At 37.0% G+C, this 22104-nt stretch overlaps 1 protein-coding gene across 4 annotated transcripts in view; it reads left to right on the forward strand.

The window, feature by feature from the left end:
* The first annotated feature begins 2743 nt into the window (after positions 1-2743).
* slc25a13 (solute carrier family 25 member 13) overlaps positions 2744-22104 on the forward strand; it is a 40148-nt gene continuing 20787 nt past the window's right edge. For 2 of the 4 annotated variants that reach the window (XM_077196080.1, XM_077196081.1), the window contains exons 1-8: positions 3345-3413; positions 4132-4274; positions 9809-9924; positions 12707-12846; positions 15220-15366; positions 16409-16547; positions 20470-20563; positions 21297-21381. In XM_077196080.1, the coding sequence (XP_077052195.1) occupies positions 3345-3413; positions 4132-4274; positions 9809-9924; positions 12707-12846; positions 15220-15366; positions 16409-16547; positions 20470-20563; positions 21297-21381 (933 nt within the window). Of the gene's footprint in view, positions 2841-3344; positions 3414-3533; positions 3589-4131; positions 4275-9808; positions 9925-12706; positions 12847-15219; positions 15367-16408; positions 16548-20469; positions 20564-21296; positions 21382-22104 lie in introns of those variants that run through there. The other 2 variants (XM_077196083.1, XM_077196082.1) reach the window with 2 other exon arrangements.

A 22104-nucleotide genomic window follows, 5' to 3' on the forward strand; every position in this document is an offset into this window, starting at 1 on the left:
TTAGTGTAGTCTCTCATTTGAAACGAAAGATGTTAAACAGATTCATTCAGGAGCCGGACTCCATGAGGAGTGAGTAGGTTCAGGCGACTGGAGCGTACAGATGTGTGTGTACAAGTGTAAATGCATGGGCAATGAAATCTATAGTGAACAGCTTTACTCTTTAACTTTGCAAACTGCGCAGTCAGGCTTTTCCTTGGTCATTAATAGTCTAGCTGGGAACAACAGTTGCTTACTGCTCATTTGTCCATTGTCAGAGCTCTTTATTGTTTTGCACATTGAATTGAACCAGACTTACTAAGTTAGCTGGTTGGATGTTGTTGAAACATGTTTATTTTTGTGTCTGTCAAAGCTCATAATGCTCATTCTGCTTTTGTCAGTGAGATTCTAGGTACCATCCGATTGCCGTCTGATTCATTTCAGAGAGAGATAAAAGAGAAATTAGTTAGAGACAGACTGAAAAACAGTAACCATATGCTGACAAATCATTCAATAAGGGAAAAAGCAATGGCATACTGTGCTTTTGGACGTGCAATTTAAATTAAACTTAGTGAGCTAGTTTCAGGGTTAAAAAACAACAACTATTGAAATAGTTTAGAATTAAAGTAGAATTAAATGTGCTACAATTTACTGTAATTTACTAATCAAAATATATTTACATACATGCAACCCCCAAGATTTGCATTGAATTTGCAGTAAAGGAACTGCAATATATATAAATAAATAGACAGACAGACAGACCGACCGACAGTTATAGATAGATAGATAGATAGATAGATAAATAAATAGATAGATAGATAGATAGATAGATAGATAAATAAATAAATAGATAGATAGATAGATAGATAGATAGATAGATAGATAGATAGATAGATAGATAGATAGATAGATAGATAGATAGATAGATAGATAGATAGATTGGTAAATAGATATTTAAACCATCGTTTGACTGACAGATAGATGAAAGATATATATATAGAGCAATAGATAGATAGAAAGATAGATAGATAGATGGATGGATCAAACAAACAAACAACAGACAGATCGATTGATCGACCAACTAACCTGGACGCATGATGTAATGTCTAACTTTTAGAAGTTATAAATTTTAAAGATAAATAGTCTAAGTTTAAAGGAGGCAGACGAGCTCAAGGAGAAGTTAAGTCATGTCAATCATCATCATCAGTGAATGGAAGACTATAATTAAACTGTCAACGTCTCAAATAGACACAACTTTGTAAACCGCATCTCCATGCCTGTGTTACTTAAAACAGAAGGTATTTAACCTCGAGACCTCTGGAGTCCCAGTCGCTGACCATTATTAGAGACACTCCAGTGGTAAAGAGCGACAAAGTGGTTCAATCATTTGTTTATAAGTAGTTCTATTTTTAAAACTCTTAGTTTAGACAACTGAAAATAGGAGGGTTTTGCCCCAAGAAGTCCGTCTAGCCTTGCAGTCTTTTTCTTCAAAGAAGTGTTTGTCCCAGGAGAGGCAGACGGTGACCCTGGCCAAGACATGTCAAAGGTCTTCTGCTTCAGCAACAAATCCAGCCAGGGGAGTCCAATCACAGAGACGTTTTATTCATTATATTTAGAATATATCAGTGTTAATAAATTATAATTTAGGTTGTATTATTTACATGCTATACTTTTTAATGAAATTTACTATTTGTTTTGTCCACATAGGCTACAATGGAAGTCAATGTTTACCAAAACTTTTTGGTTTCTGACATTCTTCAAAATGTGCAAACAAATGGAAAGACATGAGGTTAAGTATTGATGACAGAATTGTCATTCATGCATGAACTCTCCCTTTAATAGAACTTACTTTATAATATATATAATGCATTTCTGGTAACTTGCTTAACACACACACACACACACGCACGCACGCGCGCACACGCACACACGCACACACACACACACACACACACACACACACACACACATATATATATATATATATATATATATATTTTTTTTTAAGTTACCAGAAATGCATCACTATATAAACCGCTTTTGAGATATATTTCTGAATAAAAAACAGAGCAGGTGCCATTGATATTTGGGGGGAGAGAATTTCCCCTGTAAGGCCCATTTGAGTGACCGGGAAAGCCTGCTGTGAAAAACACTGTGGTTCCTACTGGTTCTCCAAGGACCCCGAAGCCACCAGAAAAACACTTTTCAGCACAAAACGCATTCCCCATCCCCCGACCTTTTCCACCTTTAAATGTTTTTTTTATACCAAGGAAAATTATACATTTCCTATTTGCTCAATAGTCGATGGTTGAATAAAACAGCTTACGAAGATATATAGAATGAGGAAGACTTTCAAGAGAAAATTATGTTTAAATGTTAATGTTCTTTAGATTTTCATCATGTCATCCTGCTCTTCATTTATTTATTTTACTTAAACTCATAACTATAGCTTATTACAACTCTTTATATCTTTAATATATAGTGATACCTAATGTTTTGTTTGAAAACACCAAGACTATTTATTTTAAAAAAATCCAGTGAAAAGTTAGCGTAGTGATCACCCAGAAAATGACGTCATGTGCTCAAACCAAAGCACTGAAATTATTTAAAGTTTGATAAACTAAAATGATTAATATCATTATCATGAACCTTAAAAAGTGTGAGACCGATTTTTTTATCCAATATATTCATATTTGATAGGGACACGATTGACGACTGCACCAACGAGAGTGTTTCATCCGCTTTTGTTTCCTCCACGCGCACTAGTCGCTACAGTCCCGCACGTGATCTCCATGGAAACGTCATCAAGCTCTAGAAGTCTTCCTGTTGCTATAGTTGTGCGTTAGCTGATCATGGCAGTAAAGGTAAGCGCTATTTTCGCCCTGAAACATAGTCGCTTTCTGCAGACGAAAAGAGCGCAGTGTTTGATCGTGAAGCATACTTATATGTCCAGAAAACATCATCGCGGGACACTGGAGAAACGAGGATTAACTGATAACCTTCAGTACACAGTAGCCGGTGTGACAGAGCTAGTTAGCCTGCTAGCAGTCCTGGGTGAATGTTAACGTCTGTCAATGACATTGAGACATAAGAGCACTTCAGTGAGCTCTGATGAAGGATCAAACCCCTGTAGATAGCCTGTCCACTGTCTGCTGGAGTGTTTGAATGGGTGTCATGGGGTTTAGAGGATGCTAAACATTCCTGAAGTGAGCTGAAGTTGAGTTGCTTAGATATAAGATACTTTTAATAATAATAATAACACCAATGATCATCATTACCAGTGGAATATAAACTTATCATAAAATAATGTTAATAGACAGCACTGGGCGTAATGTATACATGTAGATCCGTTATATATGTAGATCACAATGTGTTTATGTCTACAGGTTATGATGAAGAGGGCTGATCCAGCAGAGCTCAAGTCCATTTTCTTGAAGGTATGTCACCTCGTATCTCCCTTGAGAGTCTGTAAATGAAGGGATGGCAACGCAGCCCAACATCTAAGCACTGGTGCCAATGAGATCTGATGTAACCATTTAATAAATTTCTCATTACAGAAAGAAAACCTGAGGATTAATTTAAAAATGCATCGAGCACTGTATGGAACTCCTAGTAAGTTCACATGAATATACGAAGCAGAGTTCCTTAAAAGCAAGAGAAAAAACTTTGCATGAATAACGTATTTTAAGTAATGAATCTAACAACAAATCATCAAAAAAAACTAACACATGCTTAATTAATATTCCTTTCAATAATCAGCCTTTTTCTTGCCTTCTTATATCTGGTTTACCATCTGGATGATTGTAAAATTATGTTGTTTTTGTTCATGTTGTCCTTAACTGTGAGCATAATTTGTCTTTGGTTATTCTGTCTCGGGTTTTTAATACTAAATATTTAAGATTACTATTGTGATTAATGCAATATGTGATTTTAACTGAGATGTGATTGGCCACATTTCATGGAATACTACATTGTACAAGGCGCTGTATTAAGTGACTAATTCAATGACTACTCTGAGTTTGCTGGTTGATTATATAAAATGCATCAATAACATATTTAATGTTAATCAGATTTGTATCTACAATATCTATTCTTTATTGCAGTGGCCTCAGCATTAAATATATAATATTAGCCCAGTTTTCTTTTCCTTCACAGTATGCCAGTGTGGAGAAGAATGGAGAGCACTACATGTCCCCCGAGGACTTCGTGTCCAAGTTCCTCCATGCACAAACAGACATAATGCTGTCCAAGGAGGCCACCGTTCTACTGGCAGGTGTTCTGGACCAGACCAAAGATGGGTTAGTATTTATTTGGATTGCTGCTGATAAAAGCTTGAGTTGCACTTAAACCGCAGGTTTTAGTTTGAAAAAAAAAAAAAATCAAATTGTGCAACCAAACAATAATGACCAACACACAGTGTAAATTTGTGTTTTTCATTAATAATTCACGACTTGTGTAAATTACAGTTCATAGTTCATTTGATTCATAAACAAAGCGTCTGCTGTGAAATGGATGTGGATTATGTGGCGGTATCTTCTGCTTTTAATCCTGCATTAGGATGAAGGGTCAGACATCTTAACACACCACACTTTGTTCAGGTGCTGCTCCTTTCAGGCAGCACGGCTCAACCCCTTTTTGCATTAATATGTATGCTTTTAATGATACATAATGATGGGCAATGATACGCAAGCGTAAGTCCAAAAAGATTGTGCGTTACCGTGGCAACCAGCCGGGCCGCGTGCATGTGGTCATGCAGCACGCATTATTAGGGCTGCCATAGACCGGGAGAGGTACAGACGCACTGTAATTGCCTGTGCCATTCAGCTCTCGTGCTTTGTGCGACTTTTGAGGATGGATAAATTGCTGCATCTCAGCTATTAACGGATAACTATTAGGGAATCATGGCTTGAGCTCTCTTTCAGAACATGATTTTTTTTATTTATTTGCAGGGCTTTGAGGAAAAAAATAGGGGGATTGTTTGATTTAATCAAGATTTTGGAAATATAATCGTTGTGCTTTTCGGTGTATCTTTGGATTTTTTAAATATTATTCACAAAATGCATGTTACTTACTGAGCTAGTTAAAGAAAGATCTGTATATATATGGATTTCTGAGGTTTGGTCGTAGTGGCGGCTGTGGTCAGGACCTTCATGCCGTCAGGATTGCGGAATGTTGCAAATGAAGAAACGTTCATTTTAAGACCTTCGTCCCAGAATTGCAGTGAAAAAGTTCTAGCAGCGGTTCATATTTTTGTACAAGTGAAGCTTGCTATAATATTGAAATGTATTCAAAATCATAAAGCTTCAAGAACTAAAAGCTCTGTTTGTGTGGGTGCCGATTCCCATGTTTTTGCTGAACACCAAGTGTTTTACAACCGAGGTAGGTTTTCATCTGATTGAGATGATTCACAGGTTATCTCTGTTTCATGAGATGGATACAAACAGCATGATGCATTTTCTACCTCCTCCTGAGCTGGAATAAATCAAGTGATATGGTGACATCCATCAGGCACTGAATCACTTCTCCTTTATTCACTGAGCCCTGTTTGAGCGGCATCCTGCCAACGGTTCTGAATCAGTCATTCAACACATGTAGACTTCCCTGCTGATTCAAAGATCTGCCAGACATTCTCTCCTTTTCTGCCTCTATCTTTTCTCCCCTCTCCATTTTTGATGGAAAAATTCCTCAAGTGTGAAACTCCGTAGCATCTTGGGGGTTAAAACTTTGTAAAGAACGCATGCTGAGAAAATGGCAGTCCGTGCCCATGTGGTTTCAGTCTGGTCTGAGGTATGCACTCAAAAAGCTAAACCAGCCCGCGTCCCTCCGCATCTACGCTTGTCAGTGACAATGACAGGGCCAGAGCTTATTGAAGGTGCTCTCTCTTCACCTGTCACGGATAAAAGCTACAACACTAAACCACTGAAATAATAAGTCTGTAAATAGTGTTTCTGCTAAGGACAGTGTTTACCAGCACCTCTCGGTTTTAGAAACAACACAATTTAAAGGTGCGTGGCACCCGCTGGGAGATATACGGAAATACTTTGTACAAACGTATTTCTGTTTTGATTAGCGTAAACATTGAAAATTAATAGCAGCATTATATTATTTTATTTGACAAAAATATCAACTTATTTATTTGTTTCTACAGTATGTTCCTCTTCTAATTTGTGGAAATGTGTTTTTTATGCTCACCAAGACTGCACAAAAATACAGTAAAAGTAATAATATTGTGAAATATTATTGCAATTTACAATAATTGTTTTCTGTATTAATACATTTTAAAATGTAATTTATTTCTGTGATGCCAAGCTGAATTTTCAGTCTTCGGTGACACGTGATCCGAGTTGGTGTTTGAAAAGTATTTCCTATTATTGTCAATGTTGAAAGCAGTTGTGCTGCTTAATATTTTGGTGGAAACCATGATTATCTTTTGTAACATTATACCTGTCTTTATTGTCAATTAAAGTCCTTGCTAAAAAGTATTAATTTCTTTCAAAAACTTTTTTTTTACTGACCCCAGACTTTTAAATTGTAGCATATGTAACATTTTCTAGGTTTTTTTGTGTTTAGAAAAACAAAGTTCCACATGAATTGTCCTTATTATTAAAAACGTTTCAGTGTCATATTTGAGAAACATAAAACTTTTTGCATTCCCCGTGTTACACTTCTGGTTCTGTGCCATTTTAGTTTATGGTTGGAAAATGTTCTTTGTCAGGGTTATTATTTGAGCTTTGGTTTAGTTTGTTTTACATGGCTACAGCATCTTAGTGTGTTTGTGTACCGGTGTAATTGTTCTCTAGTAGTCAAGGAACCGCTAATCAACCATCATAAGCCTCACGTCTAGCGTGGCGCTGGGGAAACTACATGCACAACTCATTTTTGTGCATGTTGATTGGAGGGCATGTAATGCAGATACACTCCAAAATCAATTACAGTGACCATCAAGCTGATCTGAAATGAAAGCGATACCAACTGGTGATTTGAAGTCTCTCCTTGCCTTCCAATGGTTTCCAGTGTCAGAGATGCGTTTTAATGCTGCCTTCACGTGCTATTGGAAATTTCCTACTTCCCACTTCTGAAGTTGTGATTATGAGCTTGTTGCTCGGTGCTTTGTTGTCGGAAAGAACAGGAATCCTGGAGGACACCAGGTTTATTCTTGCCTATGTCTTAGGAAAATCTTATTAAAGGCAAAATGCTATTTAGTGTTCCATTCATTGCCAACCATATAAACATTCACCGCTCTATCTAGATTGTCAGCTTGCTGGAATTTCAGACAAATACAGGCTATTTTCGCTGAGTATAAAACATACAATATGCTTCAAAGAATTATTCATAAATATGCACTACTTTAACGACAAGACAAGGCGATATGGCTGTTGTGGAAAAAACTAGTAAAGTAGCAGTCATTCTCCCCTCCGCCATGTTTAAAGATTGTGGCCCGCTCTACTCAGTAACTCAAAATTATGCTGCCTTTATGTGCTATCAGAATTATCGTAAATACGAGTTTCTTAGGACATTAACCCCCTCTCAAGTCATATTTACCACTGGGAAGCTTCGGGATAATTTTGACGCCCAAGTTTCTAAGTTGAGCGAGCCATAAACGGAGGGGAGAATGACTGCTCTGTGACTCGAATTCTTAACAAGTTTTTTTTCCACAACATCTACATCGTCTTGTCTTTAAACTAGTGCATATTTAGGCTGCATATATGAAAAGTAATTTGAAGCGTATTGTATGTTTTATACACAGCGAAAATAGCCTGTATTTGACAGGAATTCCAGAATTGCCAGCAAGCTGACTATCTAGATAGTGCAGTGAATGTTTTTATGGTTGTCAATGAATGGGACACTAAAAACATTTTGGCTTTAATAAGAATTTCCCAATAAATGCATTTTACATTTACATTTAGCTGACGCTTTTATCCAAAGCGACTGACAATTGCTATAATTCAGAGGTCGCATGCCTCTGGAGCAACTAGGGGTTAAGTGTCTTGCTCAGGGACACATTGGTGTCTCACAGTGGATTCGAACCCGGGTTTCTCACACCAAAGGCATGTGTCTTATCCACTGCGCCGTCACCACCTAATCGTTTCAGTGATTACGCCATCACCACCACCTAAATAGGCAATAATAAACCTGGTGTCCTCCAGGATTCCTGTTCTTTCCAAAAACAAAGCACTTGAATGCAACGAGCTCGTAATCACGACTTCAGAAGTGGGAAGTAGGAAACTTCTGATAGCACGTTATCCCAGAGCTTCCCAGTGGTAAATACACCTTGAGAGGGCGTTCATGTCCAATTTTTAACTAGGAAACTGATCATTCTTCTGGCACGGGAAGGCAGCATAATCACTCGCTGAGTTTTTCAGACTTTCCTTTTTGTGAAAGCATCAGCATTTGTATCATCTCTCCTTGCTTTTTGTTGTTAATCATGGACGCCCGGGCCCAGCGGATCGCCTTTGTAGCTCTCCACCCACTCTGGAACAGCAGGCTCCTGTTCTCCTACTGTCAGCTTAGTTAATAAAACAATTACTCTTGACTCCACAATGTGGCTGATTTTGCATGCTGGAAGCGCACAAATTCTCAGTTCCTTTGAATTTCATCAGTAACAAAATTAATTAGAGTGGCCACGAAAATGTAATCATTGCTCCCTGGAAATTGAAATAAATTAGAGATGCATGCATTGGGACTGCTCGTTAGCAGTGACCTCGAGTAATTGCTGTATCCATTTGTGAAATTCATAATGGAGTTGAGGCAACTTTGAACTGCGCTTAAATAAAGACTAGATTGCATGGTCCCCAGGGTTTCCTATGAATGCTGAAATTGGTTATTTGATGAGGTAGATACGCTCGTGTGTGTGTGTGTGTGTGTGCGCTTGTGTGCATGTTTATGTGTTTTCTGATGTCATGCTCTCCATTATGATTCAAACTTTTAGTCATTTGCAGAAGTAGTGCTGTTAGTGTTCCCCTTTTATTGATATAATTTTTTAAATCTTTCTGCTAGTATACTTGATTATTTGTCGAACAATAGAACCCATTTACTGTAAAATCATCACACAAATAGGAACTAATGAAATAAGCTTAAAATCGTGCCAAATATATGAAGGCTTCTCAAAATGTGCACTGGCAGTTTGAGCACACCTAATCATTTAGACTTTTTAACATGTTAGCAAATCTGTTCAAGTATGAATTTCTTTACATTTATGTAATTATTTTATAAATATATTTAAATAAATATAGTTAATATATTTGTAACTATACATATTTATATATGAATTCATTTCAGACATTAAGTATAAACCTGTACATCAAAACATTGTGTCTCCTTTTGACTGGTAGTGTACATGTATACCAGTAATTCTTCCTGATCATTTCCTTACTGTACTGCTGCATGACTTGTTGGTTGGTTGATTCTCTTGTAATCACATGATTTACTGAGTTCCCAACCATTCTGGGGGTCTTATATGAACTGGTCCCATTTTCAGTAGGGTAATGACATTTGACAGTCAAATTGGAAGCACTTCAATCAAGATTGGGATCATTGAAAAGCCTGTTATGTCAAATTGTTTTGTCATTCACTTAATCTCTGGGCCTAGAATTGAAGCTGGACTGTGTGTTTAGATGTTTTGTACATCATAATTTTAGGCTGATAATTACAGTTGAACAAATCACTCAAGTGTCAAGTGTTCACAATGAAAATATGTGCTACCTTTTTTTGTTTGGCGACGAGAAGCAGTAATCAGCGAGTGATACCCTCTCATCATTCAATAATGTAATGCCAGGCTGGTGAAGTGAAGTGTCCACAATATGTAGGCTGTAAGTCTGTTTGTCTCCATCAGGTTGATCTCCTTCCAGGAGTTTCTGGCGTTTGAGTCGGTGCTGTGTGCTCCGGATGCTCTCTTCATGGTCGCCTTTCAGCTCTTCGACAAAACTGGAAATGGCGTTGCAACTTTTGGTAAGTGTACAATGCTCTTTATAAAACAGAGTTGAGGCTGGAAATTCTGATTGGATGAGCTGCGTTTGAATGTTGTTAAAAGTTCACCTGTGTCCGCGCACATTCTGTGAAAATGGGCCTAGCTGCTGTGTTACTTGGCAATGTCAAACAGCCTACAGTTACGAGAATTAGCTATATTACTTGCAGAAAAGCTGTTTAATCTGTTAATTTTTAATAGTGTATATATAAATGTTTTTTGAGCATTTGTGTCTTTTATTTAGGCATTCAAAAGCCTTGCGGATCAGTGAATTTACTGTAAGAACACCCGTTTTTTTTTGCACATTTAAATGATAAAATGGTTGCACTTTATTACAGTATGTGTACTCACATGTACAACGTTTTTTGGGTTCGTTTGGTTTGGTTCTGTTCTGTTTTTTTTGTTGTTTTTTTTGCATATTAAAATGATAAAAAGGTCTGCACTTTATTTACATGTACTTGCATGTACTGACAGTGTACTTACCTAAGAATATACTGGGTAATATAAGGTAACTACAGGGGTTAAGGTTAGGTTTAGGTTCATAGTTAGTACCTAGTTATTACCCAGTTATTGTGCATAGTACGTACATGGGGTACAGGACTGTAAAATAAAGTGCCACCATAAAAAGTGTGTGATGTTTTTAGTATTTTTTTAGTTTAAGGTTTTAGGTACTTCACTTTCAGTAAGAACACTGATTTTGTTTTGTTTTGCACATTTAAATGATAAAAAGTGTGTGATGTCTTAGTATATTTTAGTTTAAGATTGTAGTTTCATCACAGGAATTTTAATTCAAATGAATTTCCTTCACATGAATTTCCATATTTTGGCCAAATAATCACTAATTGTATCAGCTGAATGCCTAAATCAATTAGGTTATCGAGTTTAACTCCAAAGCATCTTATGTTTAGTCACCGGCCTAATGTGAAGAAGTCTATTCTGAATTCCTGCTTAGACGGACAGATTCATGTCACTTAGTGAAGTTTTACAGAATCAGTTAAGCCACTTTAAAATGCAGATTGATTTCAAACACAATACGATCAGTATAATCTTCCGCTGTACATTCATTGCGGTTATTTGATTTCAGACTAAGAACAAAGGATTTGAATACACCAATAGTATGAGATGCTGCATTTACAGTTACATTCATGTTGCAAACGAACTTGGCACAAGAAGAATGCATGTGTGTCTCATGCGTAAAATTTCCCTAATTGACATAAATAGTCTAATTTGCCTTTTGTAGGCGAGACCTGTCAGATCAGCCCATTTCAAATGCACTACCCAAAGTGCCTAGGCGGAGAGAAAGAGACTTTCATCAACCTGTTTTAGTCAATAGGGAATAAGATCAGAGAATGCATGGTCACATGCGTATTTCATATACATATGACACGGTTATTTAGATTTGCCGTTCAATGGTTTCTTGTTGCTCATGTCGTCAGGTTGAGCTGTAATGAGAATGTATAGGCAGTATTTGTCTCATACACCTGTTTTTGAACTGCTGCAGTCACCTCAACATAAATAGCAAATAACTTCTGACAAAGATTATGGTCATGTCAGAATCACTTTATTGTGATGCACTACAGAGGGTATAGGAAAATGAAATGCCGCTCTGTGTTAAAATGAACAGGAGCCTCCCGTTTATAACCCTCTTAATGTCATTAAAAGCATTAAAGGTCTCTTGCTGTTACATTAAACAGTCTTTTTTTCACCATTTAATAAACCCTGTCATTGCAAGTCATATTATGAAGGGTTATTTTTTTAAGGGTTTGGAAAATTTAGGTTTTAATTATTGAATGACTAGCATTTTTTTTAACCCCCCCCCCCCTCCTCTCCCCTTCAATTTCAATTAGGTGAATTAGAGGTAATAAACTTGCAGGCTGCCATGCAACTCCAAAGCGATATAACGAAAGAAGGACTGAGAAGTGTTGACAGGTTCATAAACACTGATAAAATAAAGGTCTGGAGTAGCTCCACAGTGGAACTCTGTTGTAATACTATAAAAAGCATCTGCTGTACGACTGATTACTGTATAAAATTTGCCATAAATGAGAAAAATGAGGAGTGCGCTTCATGAGGAGTGCTTCTCTGCAAAATGTTCAACCCCATTTTTCTTAGCTTTTATTGTCATGTTCTTCAATTCAATGATGCATTTTCTTTCTCATTTAATAAAAATGTTTCATTATATATATATTGTATATATATATATATATATATATATTATGTATTTACAAACTTTGTTAGATTCAATTAATCGCGATTAATCGTTTTGACAGCACCATTACTAATTATATCATCAGCATGAGTGAACAGTTGAATTGAAAAATGAACATGAATATCACAATGTCTTAGTGTTTTTCTTCTTAATTTTTATTTAATGAACGCCACAGTCTGATGATCATATTTTTAGGCATGATTTGAAATGTTTCAAAGAGCAAGAGAATCTGACTTTCTGTACAATGTCACGTTCAATGTTGTAAAAGTACTTATTAACTTCAAATAGTGCAGAATCTAAAATTATTTTTAATAACTTGTATATTATATAATTCATTACATAATGTTTATTTTTTTTTAAATGCTTTAACTTTGCATATTTCCATGTTTAAATAAAAAAAAATAATAATAAGTTTGATGCCTTGTGTTCACCAAAAAAAGTTTTGCCTTTAGACACGTGTTTTGCTTGTACAATCATAGAAATCTAACAATGCATAGTTTTTGTAACTCAATCCTCAACAATGACATTTCTGATGCCAGGCTTATCTCTGATTTCAGAGGATGTGAAACAAGTTTTCAGTCAGACCACTATTCACCAGCACATCCCCTTTGACTGGAACTCCGAATTTGTTCAGCTTCACTTTGGTGCGGAGAGGAAGAAACACCTGAACTACGGGGAGTTCACTCAGTTTCTGCTGGTGGGTATGACTGCAGTCTAATTTCTCTTTCTTTTTCCCCCCACGTACACCCGAACGCACTCACTTCCATACTGTCCCCATCACATACTTTGCTTCACCGCCGCAGGGCTCGGATCGATGTAATGTCTTGTATGGTGGTGTGTTTTGTGCCTGGTCTAGCCTAGATTGACACACAGATCTGGGCACGGTTTCCCGCAGCACAACGAGGCATATTGACCTAGTTAGTCATTAATGAAACACTGGAGTTATATTCCTACGCCAGCATTTGTTTCTCATTAGGTGACGTAACCTCAGAGCAGTCTAGCGATTCCCCTAAAACAGGTAAAGTTTTTCTGCTACAAGAAGAATAGCAGTATTCCTTTTGTATTTGTGGTGTGCTAGAAATTTTCCAATATAGCGTCTAGACCTGAGAGTGGGCAGAGGGGGTGTGAGGGGTCGCTGTGCCAAGTTTGCATCTACGCTCGCTATATCTGAATGAGCTTTTTATATTAAACTTAACTTGGACCAGATGGGTTTTTGGGAAACTACGAGAAACACGCAGATATTGTGTTTGTGGCCAAGACGGGATTCATTTTGTTTTTGGAACTTGAAAATGATGAAAAAACACATTTCCTGTTTCATTTATTTCGTTTTCTTTGAATTGGCAACTTTTTTATGGTCATTTGGAGTGATTTTAAAAAAGGGTGTTCGATTTGATCCACTCCAGAATTGATGCAGTATCATGCAGCACTGTAAAAATGAACCAGCAGCTTCACGGATGAGAACATTAGTCTCAGTGAAACCCATAAAGTCACAAAATTATTTCCTTTTCTTTACGAATGGATGCTTTCCAACACTGACGTGTCGTCAATATGCCCTAAAACAAATATGACATGTTGGAAATCTGGCTCTTCCGTCAGAAATGGCATTACTGTGTCTTAGCCAAAGGTGTAACACCTTGCTATTTCTTTAACCTGAACATTGTTGATGGGATCTTTAAGACCGGCTGTTTAAATGCGGTTTTAATGCCAGCGCTTGAATTGAAATAATTGACCCAAACAGAGGTGGCTCATCATGTTTTTATTTGGATCCAAAGACAATTAAAGGCACAATAAATGCCATGGTGGTTTCAATATTGGCTTTCACAGGTTCTGTTCTTCTCCTACCTAAATAAAAACCATGCTTTTGAAACACTCACAGTTGCAGTAATTTAAGGTTTTAAGAGACTAACTGTAAACCGTAAGGTTCAGAGCCACAATTATTATGCAATTCCACATGCTTGTGGCAGGAGCAACACAATGCAAGACAGGACAAATCTGCAGCCAGATATTATTTACCTCTACCTCTGCTCTTGTTTTATTTACAGTGCTACTGGCATTTCCTCCTTGTTTAAAACATTGTTTGTGAAAGGCACAGGAGCATGTAGAAGACGTATTTTTTTCCTGAATAAATCGTCTTTGTTTTTCCAGCATCTGATTTGCAAATATTTCAATAAGTATATTGCTGTGAAAAATAGGTTAATAATAGAGAAATTACCGGTAACAATCTATAACTGTGTTATTTTAGTATTTTTATGGGGAGAGTGACATTTCTATAATATCAGAAATAGGTTAGCACGGAGTCTGACATTCAAAGCTTTGACATTTTCTCTAATAGTGTTTTTTGCGCAGGCGTTCCTTCTATACGAAGACACGTCCATATTCGCACAGCAGACCTATATTTCCAGTATTTTGGACCGGCTGCTCAATTATGCTGGGAGAGGGAAAAACAACTCTCTTTAAAAGCCTGAGATGTGTCATGAGAAAGTCATTCTCGTCTCTTGGTGTGATACTGCAACTGTTCCAGATGAGTCGCATAATCGACAAAATGAGAGTTTCCTCTCCATCATGTTGTGGAAACATCATGAACAATAATTTTTATCATTTTTATTTGAATAAATATATTTGTTTACATTAATTAAAATAATAATAATTTGTCGATCCCAAAAAGCATTGTCTTTTTGTTGTAAATAAAATAAGTGAAATATTTATGATTTTAAAAATAATATTATAATTGATATATATTTATATTATATTTTAAACCAATGCATTTGTTTTCAGATCAATGCACAGGATTCATTTAATCTTTATATTTATTAACTTGTATATCATTTTTTTAATATAATCTGGAGCTTATTTTACCTTTTAAAGCAATGATTTGTTTGCATTTTTACATAATAAATGCCAGCTGTAAAGCATAGGCTACATCTCACTTGGTTTATGTTATAAAATCACATGCATGTAATTTATCTATATCTGTTTTTTTTTTTTTTTTTTTTGCAGTACAAATTGCTCCAATTCAGCATTTGGTAAACTATCAGCATGCAGATAGAGATTGACATTCACTGTGTTGCAGGAGATGCAGCTTGAACATGCCAGACAGGCTTTTGTGCAGAGAGACAAGGTCAGGACCGGCGCCGTCACGGCTCTGGACTTCAGGGACATCATGGTGACCATCAGACCCCACATGCTCACACCATTTGTGGAGGAATGCTTAGTTGCAGTGAGTTTAGTTTTAATTATGTTTTAGCTTTTTCAGCCGTACTGCATGACAGTTTCAGGATAGACTTTTTTTTTCACATAAACCACCGGGAGATATTTGTTTGCAAGGTGTGTGTGAGCAGTCTGTTTTATACACACTCCATGGAGTCTGTCATTTTCTCCACGATTTGTGACTCATAAACCTTGGGATTCTGGGAGATGTTTGTAAACACACAATTTCAAGGCCATTAGAAATAAATTAAAGACAATATGCTCGTCAGACCCAGTCTATACACTCAATCCTCTAATTTAGATTGCCTTGCAAAACAAGACAGGAGGTATAAACATTTTATCACATCTACATAAAGGTTTATACTTTTTTTTGTGGCTAGGTTTATGCAGGGATTTTACTAATGACATCTTGGTTAAGGAAACTTTAGAGCAGGTCTGATTTTTGTGGCTTCAGGTGGACGTCACCATTTCTGCAAAGCACACAGCGCCATCTAGTGAGAGACAATCCGCTCTTGCTTTTCTTTCATAAACCCTCTCAGGCCTCAAATAGACAGCTATGCAAGCGCTCTTTCAGCTAAACTACACTTCAGCCAGTCTCTAAAGTCATCAAATACATTTGAAAAATGTAGAATTTCAATGTTTAACTGCTTCATAATTTAGCTGGTATGGTCACTGCCTAATTTTCTTTTTCCTCCCTGTTTTCATATGCCATCAGAGTGGCCGATCAAGCCTTAACATCAAGCATTCTGTCTGATGCTATTTAAAGATTTACCTCATGTTAGTTTTCCATTTTATATGTCCCTCTTCTCATAAAACAGCTTAATTAAAAATGGCCCTCAAGCTTGAATCCCTCTGAAATTGCCAGTGTGGCTCTCTGTGAAACACATGTATTTATTTAGCGCTCTGTGGGGTGGAAGTGCTAAAGATGTCGCCGCACTGCAACTTGATTAATGTTTGGCACTCCATAGAATTCTCAGCTATTTATCACCTCTGTCCCTCATAAAAGGATGTCTTCGTGCAAATGTCTGTGTGTGCGTCTGCCAATTTTGCAGGCAGCCGGTGGCAGTACGTCACATCAGGTCAGCTTTTCCTACTTTAATGGCTTCAACTCTCTGCTAAACAACATGGAGCTCATTAGGAAGATCTACACCACCCTGGCAGGCAACCGCAGAGATGTGGAAGTTACTAAAGGTTAGAGTTTTTTTTTGTTTTAATCCTGTTTTGTTTTGACTTGTCCTTACTCCCCTGATCAGACTGAGTGGCGCTGCGTCTGAATATGCATACTTTCATGTATAGTATTTGACAAACTGGTTAAACTTTATTTTAAGGTGACATAGTTACATTGTACTTACTCAAATAAGTACTGAGTAATAATAATTAACTAGGCCTACATGTACTTACTATAGGGTTAGGGTTTGATTTAGGGCTAGTTACTTGTAATTATGCATTATTTACTGTTATTATTATAGTAAGTACATGTAGTAAAGTGAAACTATGTCACCTTAAAATAAAGTGTTAATGAAAAACTATAACAGTAGCGAAAAGTACCTGGGTGACCTACTTCTTCTGTTGAGATTCTGAAGTGTGCATAGGATGGACACTTTAATATCCCATGAGGCCACGGGAGAGGATTTGTGAATGGCGGAAAAGCGTTGCAACTGATGCCATAGGTCGCATGACAATGTCTACATGGTGGATGTATTACGTACAACTATCATTCATACTACACACTATATAGAACATACTTTTTTAAATGGTCATGAAGTAAGTTTTAAACCAAACACTATACCGTATGCGATTTCGGACTCAGTGTGGATGTGCCATGAAAAACACAATGTTACCCACAATGCATTGCTGTAGATATCCCAGGTCGCTTGTCATGTATATGTGTGTTGTTGAGGCAATACAATTATATGTATTATATAATGCGTAATTTAATATTAATAAATATGTAATTATAGTATTTGAATAGTACATCTTGTGCAGATTCATTCAATTTGAAAAACTATTTTACATATTTCTTATATATGTTGTCGTGCACTTAAATAAATTGTGTAATTTAAAATAAATATAGAATTGTATCTATATAAATTTATATATATTATATATATATAAATATTGTATCAGTTTGCTTTAGCAAAATTTTTTTTGTTACATTTTATTTATTTATTAACAACTCATCTTCAGCTCATTAAAAGAAGAGAAATAACGCTGTCGGTAAGCCAACAAGGAGTGCATTTTTGAAACAAATCCCCCAAAACCTTAAACAACCTTTGGTCTGTGTCTCCCTGGCCAACTGCTGACCTGTGAAACAGCCTTCATAGTCCGTCTGCCATGGAGCTCTGCGTCTTGGACACACACACTCCTGCTGAACACACCCCGGCTGCGATGCTATCAGCCCTGTGGAGACCGGGGCCAGGGGTGGGGAGGCTACGTTTACCGCTGCTGTTCCCACAGAGGCTGTAGGCCGCCGTCGGGCTCCGGTGGGACCTGTGCGTGCGAATTTCCATGTCTACTTCTCTTGTTGACCCTCAGCTGATTGGTTCCGTATGTTTTGAGCGGTACGCTGAAGCATAGTTTCGTCATTGCAACAGCGATTGCTCGCCACCTGGGGAAAATAGGGAACACATCACCTCGCACACAGGCCGCAGATAGAAAAAAGAGCTTGCAAATGTATAAAAACATCCAATGTGGCTCGGTTTTCTGGCCATTCTAAAGCAGAATTTCATCGCTACCGATCACGAATACGGGATTTCATAGTTACTTTTCCACTCAGATACTTGAAAGGCCAACTTTTTTGTAGAATCAAATATGATGTTTGGCACGTCCAATTCTCCTGGCGGCACGTTCCTCGCACTTATCGGTAGCTTGTGTTTGTTTTTGGAGAGACCGATGCCCTGCGTGATCTTTGATTGGAGCGTTCTTCACACTTCACAGCGTGTTTAAGGCCGGGGTAAGCTGAGCTGGCCTTCATTCAATAGGGCTCTGTGTAAGAACACTTGCTGCCTTTTTCAGACTAGTCACTCTATACCAGTGCAGTGGGAATCCCACTGTTAACCGGCCTGTGTTCATTCTGCTCATTACCACTCTACACTTAACCTGCACAACCAACTGATATCCAATACATTTCCGGACTCAGTGATGTACTAAATATCTGAATGAGTTATAATCACGTAGGAATGTGTGTATGTCAAGTCAAGTCAAGTCACCTTTATTTATACTGCGCTTTTTACAAAACAGATTGTTTCAAAGAGGCTTTACAGTAATAAACAGGAAAATAATGATTAATGATGCAGGCAGAATTCAACTCTGCTTTAAAAAAGCAAGTGTTATAATTCAGCTGAAGTCAGATCAGCGTTGATTCAGTTTGATTCAAGAACTGTGTAAAGTTAATCAATTATGGAATGAGTTCAATTAATCTATAATGCAGTGATGTCATCATCCAGCTCAGTTGAGTTCTCAGAGCAGTCAAATCAATAATATTATGTGCCTCCAACTAAGCAAGCCAAAGGCGACAGTGGCAAGGAACCCAAACTCCATCAGGTGACCGAAATGAAGAAAAAATTAAATTGAAAAAACCTTGGGAAAAACCAAACTCAGTTGGGGTGACAGTTCTGAGTTCAAACATGATGTTTCATATTGCATTGATTCCAGGCTGCATCACAAGTCAGATTAATGTAAAAATATGTTAAAAAAAGAATAGTTTATTAATAGAACAGTGATCTGTACAATAGCACTAAAATTAAACCATGTAAAACTCTATGAACAAAACTTTAATTCAAGTAGTTTTTATTTTAATGAAACATACTGGAAGGCATGGTACACATAGGGTGGTTTTAAAAGAAAATGATCAGCTGAATCCCTCCATGAAGAGCCCTTGAACAAGACCGTTAGTGAAGGGAGCATGGCCACTTTCAGGAAGTAATTTTACTGTTTATAATCATGTTATTCTGAGTGGCATTCATTCATTTTGAGGTAATAATTCTTTTGAGGTTTAATTTAAACCCTCAATTGTGTACCTAAGTAGACCTAAGGACCGTTAGTTGAAATATTATTAACATATTTATGTTCCAAATAGAGATGGTGCACAGATTGAACTTATATTGAATTAAAGACATGCAATATTGGATGTGAAAGAATACTTTTAACAGCTATAAATGAGAATTTTGCTCCTGCGTTTCCAAGGTAATATTCAAATTGACAATAAAGTGTCAGGGACGTATTGCTCGATATAGGGTGTATGTGACAGTGCCGTCCTGCACCCTTCAGAGTGTTTACTTCAAGTGCTCTGCCCTTCTGAGGGAGTAGGACACTTTCAAACATAATTCATCCACTTCATACATCCACTAAAAGGACCTTGCAACCATTTGGCACAAAGAACTTAAAAAACGACTGAGAAAAGGTTTTGCATCATCTGTTTGCAGATGCCAATTGATTTAATATTGTTATTTAGTTATATATTTTATATTATATGTGGCTTAAGTGGTAAAATGCAGTACCAATCAAAAGTTTGGGGTGAAAAATATCTTTCTCAAGAAATTATTTGGTATGGATGCATTAAGTAAAGTGACCGTAAAAGCTGCATTGCTACAAAGAAAAAACAAACTATATATATATATATATATATATATATATATATATATGCAAATACACACCCGAATTCATATATATAATTCTGTTCTTTTGAACTTTCTGTTAATGAATCCTGGAAACAATGCATCACATTTCCACACGAAATATTAAGCCGCACTGTTTTCAACATTGATAAAAATGAGAAATTATTCTTGAGCAGCAAATCAGCATATTAAAAATATTTTTAAGGATCATGTGACACTGAAGACTGGAGTAATGATGCTGAAAATACAGTTTTGCTGAATAAATTATATTTTATAACATTCAAATAGAAAAGTTATTTTAAATTGTAATAATATTTCACAATATTGCTGTCTTTGTATTTTTGATCAAATAAATGCAGCCTTGGTGAGAATTAGAGACTAAAACATTTAAAAAATCTTACAGTGTACTTTTTGGAACCACTGTGTATCGTTATAACTTATATTTAAATCATACAAATCACACAAGAATAAAATCCCTCTCTTTCTCTTTTTTCCAGAGGAGTTCATCATCGCTGCCCAAAGGTTTGGCCAGGTGACCCCTATGGAAGTGGACATCCTGTTCCAGCTGGCCGACCTGTCTGAGCCAAGAGGGTGAGTCACCATGGCAACAGTCACCGTGTGAGAGCCTCTCCCCATCAAGAGGAGGGTTCAAGGCTGAGCCATAACACACTTCAGCTCAGCCTCTGTGCTTCAGCGTCCTCTAGCCACTCTCGCCTTCTAAAAACGGCATTGTTTGACTTCTGTAATTATATGTGAAAAGTTTTCTGGTCTCTATTCTGAGTCTTGTTCTGGCAACTGCATAGTCGATGATACATGACTCTTCCTATTATTGTACAGCGGGAGGTTTTGAACACAGTCCAGCTTGTTCGAGCTTTTCTGCAGCATGTAGTGAGCACACATGTTTCCACACTACTGTAACTGCTGCAAAGTTCTTACCAGAACTGTAATGAGCTTGGAAGTATATTTACTAAATATCTGCTCTGAGCCATAATCATGGTGAGCTAAACCCATCTTTTGGAAACCAAAGAATATAATAGAGTCAGATACTCTGACCTATGAACTGACTTATGACTCTGCTGGGTGGGTCTTAAAATATCTGTGGAGTAAACGGTGATCTGGAATTGCTTTTTGGACATTATTATTTCTTTGCAATGCGATACTGTAATTGGCCAACTCTCTTTGAGTTAAGATTGCGAGGTTGTTACTTGTGAGGGCATACTATACCTACCTCTCTTCCTCAAACATCTTGAAGATGTGCTCTGAAAAGGTAGAAAAAAGTTGGAATCCGTTTTAATATGTATACCTGTGTTTTTACTGTCTACAGGCGTGTTGGTTTAGTTGACATTGAGATGATTGCACCTTTGGAGGAGGGAGCTCTTCCTTACAACCTTGCTGAGATTCAAAGACAGGTAAGCTACAGAAACTGAATGTAATCTTGTCTTAAATCTTGTCTTTTACATGTTCGACTTCTTCAGTGTGTAATATTACTGTTTGTGCATGAAACAGATCTGCAAAGTCACTCAAAGGCAGTTATTCTCTAAATCAGTGTCAGTGTTTCTGAACTCCCTGAAACGCCTCCATTGTAGTCTTGAGTTTTCTTCCGGGAATGAACACGCCACAATATTCCTCATTTAAATAATTCTGGCCCAAGGCATACGCAGAATAAAGGGACAGGGCCTGGTTGAGTTAGTTAGTAGTGTGTTGAAACTCGTGTTATAGTAAGGGGTGGGACATTTCCCAAACATGCTCGGTTGACCAATCTGTTGACAACATGTCCAGTTGACCAATCAGAGCACATTGCGCTTTTCAGAAGGAGGGGCTTCATTGAGACAGGAACTAAACAGAGCGTTACTGACAAACTGGGAAGAGAGGAGGTGCAACAATGTCAAATATGTGAAAAATAATTTCACATATAAAATAAAAATAGTTTTTTGAACATTCGAACATGTACATCTATTCTAGTGAATGTCTTTGTGTCACTTGTGATCAATTTAATGGGTCCTTGCTGAATTTTTCTTTCAAAAAATTTGCTAACAGTTTACAATAAGGTTTCATTTGTTAACATTAGTTAATATATAAACTAACATGAACTAACCGTTACTTTGTTAGCATTAGTTAATAAAAAATAAAGT

The sequence above is a fragment of the Siphateles boraxobius genome, unplaced genomic scaffold (genome assembly GCF_051911475.1).
Source record: "Siphateles boraxobius isolate OS27281-9 unplaced genomic scaffold, OSU_SipBor_1 35, whole genome shotgun sequence".
NCBI classification, from domain to species: Eukaryota; Metazoa; Chordata; class Actinopteri; order Cypriniformes; family Leuciscidae; genus Siphateles; species Siphateles boraxobius.